The sequence below is a fragment of the Castanea sativa genome, chromosome 2 (genome assembly GCF_040712315.1).
Source record: "Castanea sativa cultivar Marrone di Chiusa Pesio chromosome 2, ASM4071231v1".
NCBI lineage: Eukaryota > Viridiplantae > Streptophyta > Magnoliopsida > Fagales > Fagaceae > Castanea > Castanea sativa.
The window spans coordinates 11,178,729-11,182,534 of NC_134014.1; the positions used below are offsets into that span (position 1 = coordinate 11,178,729).

Genomic DNA, 3,806 nt, shown 5'->3' on the forward strand with positions numbered 1-3,806 from the left:
AAAGCAGATGATGGACAAGCTAATGAGGCAGGCAAGGCAGGAATGGGATCAGTGGATGGAAAAAGAGAAGGTTCTGCAGTAAGAGGTAGAAGTAGGGTAGGTTCTCCAGAATCAGAACAAGGCGTAGCAGAAGGACTGGTAGGAGTGCCATGGGATACAGAAACAAATTCAGGATGATCATCATCCAAAGGAGTAGGTAAAACAGACAAGGGGGCATCAAAAGTAGCACCAGGACAGACAAATGGGGAAGAAAAAGTGGAATTTTGGGATTGGAAAGGGAAGATGAACTCATGAAATTGAACATCTTTAGAAACAAAAATTGAATGTGTGTTAAGGTCCATAACTTTGTAACCTTTGACTCCAAAGGGATATCCCAAGAAAACACACTTAGTGGCTCTTGGTGAAAATTTGTTTCTATTGGGTTGTAAATTAGAAACATAGCATAAACAACCAAAAACCCTTAAATGTGAAAAGGAAGGAAGATGACTAAATAAAACTTCATAGGGAGTTTTATTAGAAAGGACAGAAGATGGAGTTCTATTAATAAGGCATACTGCAGTCAGAATACAATCTCCCCAAAACCTTAAAGGAACATTAGATTGGAATCTAAGTGCTCTTGCAACATTCAATATATGCTGATGCTTTCTCTCAACAATGGATAATGACCTGTGTTTTATCATAAACACAGTTCAACAAGAAAGAAGTCTTGGATAATGCCCTTGGATTTAAAGAAGTCTTTCATCAAAAACTCAATCCCATTATCTGTTCTAATACATTTAATTTTCTTGTTGAACTGTGTTCCAACTAATGTATAGAACTGAGATAACAACAACTATGTTTCAGATTTAGCCGTTAACAAATAAACCCAAGTGCACCTAGAAAAGACATCAACTATTGCAAGGAAAAATCTATAACCATGCACTGTGGGAATTGAAAAAGGACCCCATAGATCACAGTGAACAAGTGCAAAAGGAAATTCAAAAACATTAGTGCTTGAAGTAAAGGGCAATCTTTTCTATTTAGCCATCGGACAAATGCATAATGAGAAGTTTTATTACTCTGTACAAAAGGAACATCTTTATTCAAAAGATCAAGTTTACCACTTGAAGGATGTCCTAAACAAAAATGCCACAAATTTGGCTGAGTACAAACAGATTGACCAAAAGAGGAAGTAGCTGGAACTGTAGGCAATATCTTGAACTTGTTGTCCAGCAAATAAAGTCCATTTTGCTCTCTACCCAGACCAATCGTGCTCCAAAGAGCAAGATATTGAATAAAGCAAAATGAACCAATAAAAATAAGGCAACAAGTCAAGGATCTGTTAAGATGACTGAAATATGTGAGGTTAAAAGTGAAGGATGGAACACACAACACATCAATAAGTATCAAGTTTTCTGAGAGATGAATAGTCTCTACATGAGTCACTAAAGCCCTTTCAGCATTAGGTAAATACACATAGGTATTAGACACACAAGTAATAGAACTAAACATAGCTATGGAATGAACCATGTGATCAATGGCTCCTGTGTCAATGATCCAGTCTGTGGCTGTAAAAGAAGACCTATTTACCACTCTAGCAGTGAAAATAGTGGAATTTGGAAGCAAGAAAGAAGATGAACAAAAGGCCTTACCTGCAAAGTTGTTCAGGTAATCAACACTATGAGATGAAGCACTCAAAGCAAGTGGCTGAGATGAGCTTGGTCCAACAGTGTTCACAGCAGCTACCTGAGGAGATGCTGCCTATGGAGAAGAATGCTCATTCACTGCCTAAGAACTGAGAAAGGAAAGTAGCTGCTCACTTTGTGATTTGCTAATTGGACATTGTGGAATTGAATCTTCAATGGCTTGAATGTTGAAATGGTTCCCTAAATATGGCATCTGGCTGGAAGAGACTTGATTTGCCAAAGACTAGTTCTTGAACTTGAAGCCTGGAGGAAAACCATGAAGCCTATAACACTTATCTGCTATATGCCCAATTTTACCACAGTAGGTACAAACTGGACCTTCTTTCTTGGAATTTCCCTTGCCACCACGATTGTTCTTAGATCCAGAATTAGCATTAAAGTATAATGCAGTAGCTTCAATAGGATGACCCATAGCTGAACCAATAAAATCCCCATTCTTGAAACTGCTTTGCTTTTCTTCTTACAAAATCAAGGAAAATACCTTGTTGATATCAGGTAGAAGCTGATATAGAAAAATCGGACCCCTAATTGCTGAATAGGAAACATCTAATCCCATCAAAAACCTCATTACTTGATCACGGTCACCTAAATCTGCAGCGATTCTTTGAGCTCCACAAGTGCAAGGGCACTTGCAATGAGGAATTGTCAGGTAATTTGCCAACTCATCAACCAAAGCCTTGAATTTGGTGAAGTATTCCTCCATAGAAGCTTGGCCTTGCACCAAATAAGGAGATTCCTTTTGAAGCTCAAAAATTCTAGGTCCATTTTTCTGAGAGAACCTGGGAAGCAAATCAAGCCAAATTGCTCTAACATTATCAGTGTACATAATGCTAGAACCAATTCCAGGTGAAATAGAGTTGACAATCCAACTCAGAACTGTCATATTGCATTGTGTCCACAAGATGAATTGTGGAGAATCTGAATCTGGTATTGGAATTGTACCAATAATGAATCCAATCTTATTTTTAGTAGTGAGAGAGATGATCATTGATCTGGCCCATGGAAAATAGTTCTTTCCTCCAATCAATTTCTCAGTCACCAATTGAACCGTGTTACTGTCACTGCTACCTAGAAAGAAAGGATTCACAGAATCTTCATTCACTGCAGAAGAAGATTGATTAGAAGTTTGATTATTCGAAGCTTCTGCAGTAAACGCCATTGCTAGAGCTTCAAAGCTTGAAAGAAAACAAGAAGAATTTCAGAGAATGCAAGCAAAGAAAGAAAAAAAAAAAGATCAATCTGAGTTTGATCTTACTAAAGCTTTGATACCATGTGAAAACTAGAAACTACAGGAAGATTCTAGAGAAAACTAGAAGAACTCAAGGTAAGGAAAACTTTTCTTTTACTTTGAATTGAGAAAATGAAAAACTGAATCTTCAATGTACAAGCTCTACCTTTATATACAACTGAGCAAAGTAACTAACTCTCTAAAGAATTGGCGGGAAAACTAACAACCCACTAAACACGGGTCCAATAATCTTATGACAAGTGTCCTCATTATAACTAAATACATTTTACTCTCATGTGATACTCACATGCCTCACTTAATTACTCAAGGCTACAAGTAGTTTCTTTAATTGTTCAATCCAAAACGTTGTCATTTCCTTATAAGTCTTTGTTCTTTCTTTCAAGCCTTTCTTGTCGTTCAACCCTTCCTTTAACTTTAGCTTCACTAACTTCATACCATTTCGTTCCTTCTTCAACTTCTTGCATTTTCTAAGTCTTGCTTTACTTCAACCTAGACAAGACTTGATAAACTTCTTCTCATCCCTTTTCTTAACAGTACCCTTGTCTCCTTGTCTCTTTTAAACCACAAAGAAGAATGAGATAGGAAACCCTCTTTTTCCCTTTCCTCTTTGTACTAGTTACGAAAATTCCAGCCAAATTAATAGAAAGAGAATAGTTAAAGGAATTAAGTTGGCAAAAAATTGTGATCCATCCCACATCTATAATTCATAAATGATTTGTTTATCTTTTCTGGACTTCTAATTTACATGGTTTGGTAAAAAGTAATCTTCTCAAGTTGGTGATTATTTTTAGCAAAAAATCCCCTATTTTTAGCAGAAATTCCCCACCAAATGTGAAAGATCGGCAAGCAATTCATAAATGACTTGTTTATCT

At 36.7% G+C, this 3,806-nt stretch overlaps 1 protein-coding gene across 1 annotated transcript; it reads right to left on the minus strand.

The window, feature by feature from the left end:
- Positions 1–891: 891 nt before the first annotated feature.
- Positions 892–2,844, minus strand: LOC142624881 (uncharacterized). The gene is made up of 2 exons (XM_075798613.1): positions 2,167–2,844; positions 892–1,740 (listed from the first exon to the last, which is right to left on the minus strand). Exons 1-2 carry the CDS (start codon positions 2,842–2,844, stop codon positions 892–894), a joined length of 1,527 nt encoding a protein of 508 aa, XP_075654728.1.
- Between the last annotated feature and the right edge of the window lie 962 nt (positions 2,845–3,806).

Coding starts and splice junctions, on each gene's coding strand:
- LOC142624881 (XM_075798613.1), bottom strand. CDS start 2,844: ATGGCGTTTACTGCAGAAGCTTCGAATAATCAAACTTCTAATCAATCT. Junction 1,741..2,166: donor TTCTACCTGATATCAACAAG/GTATTTTCCTTG, acceptor TCTTCTCCATAG/GCAGCATCTCCTCAGGTAGC.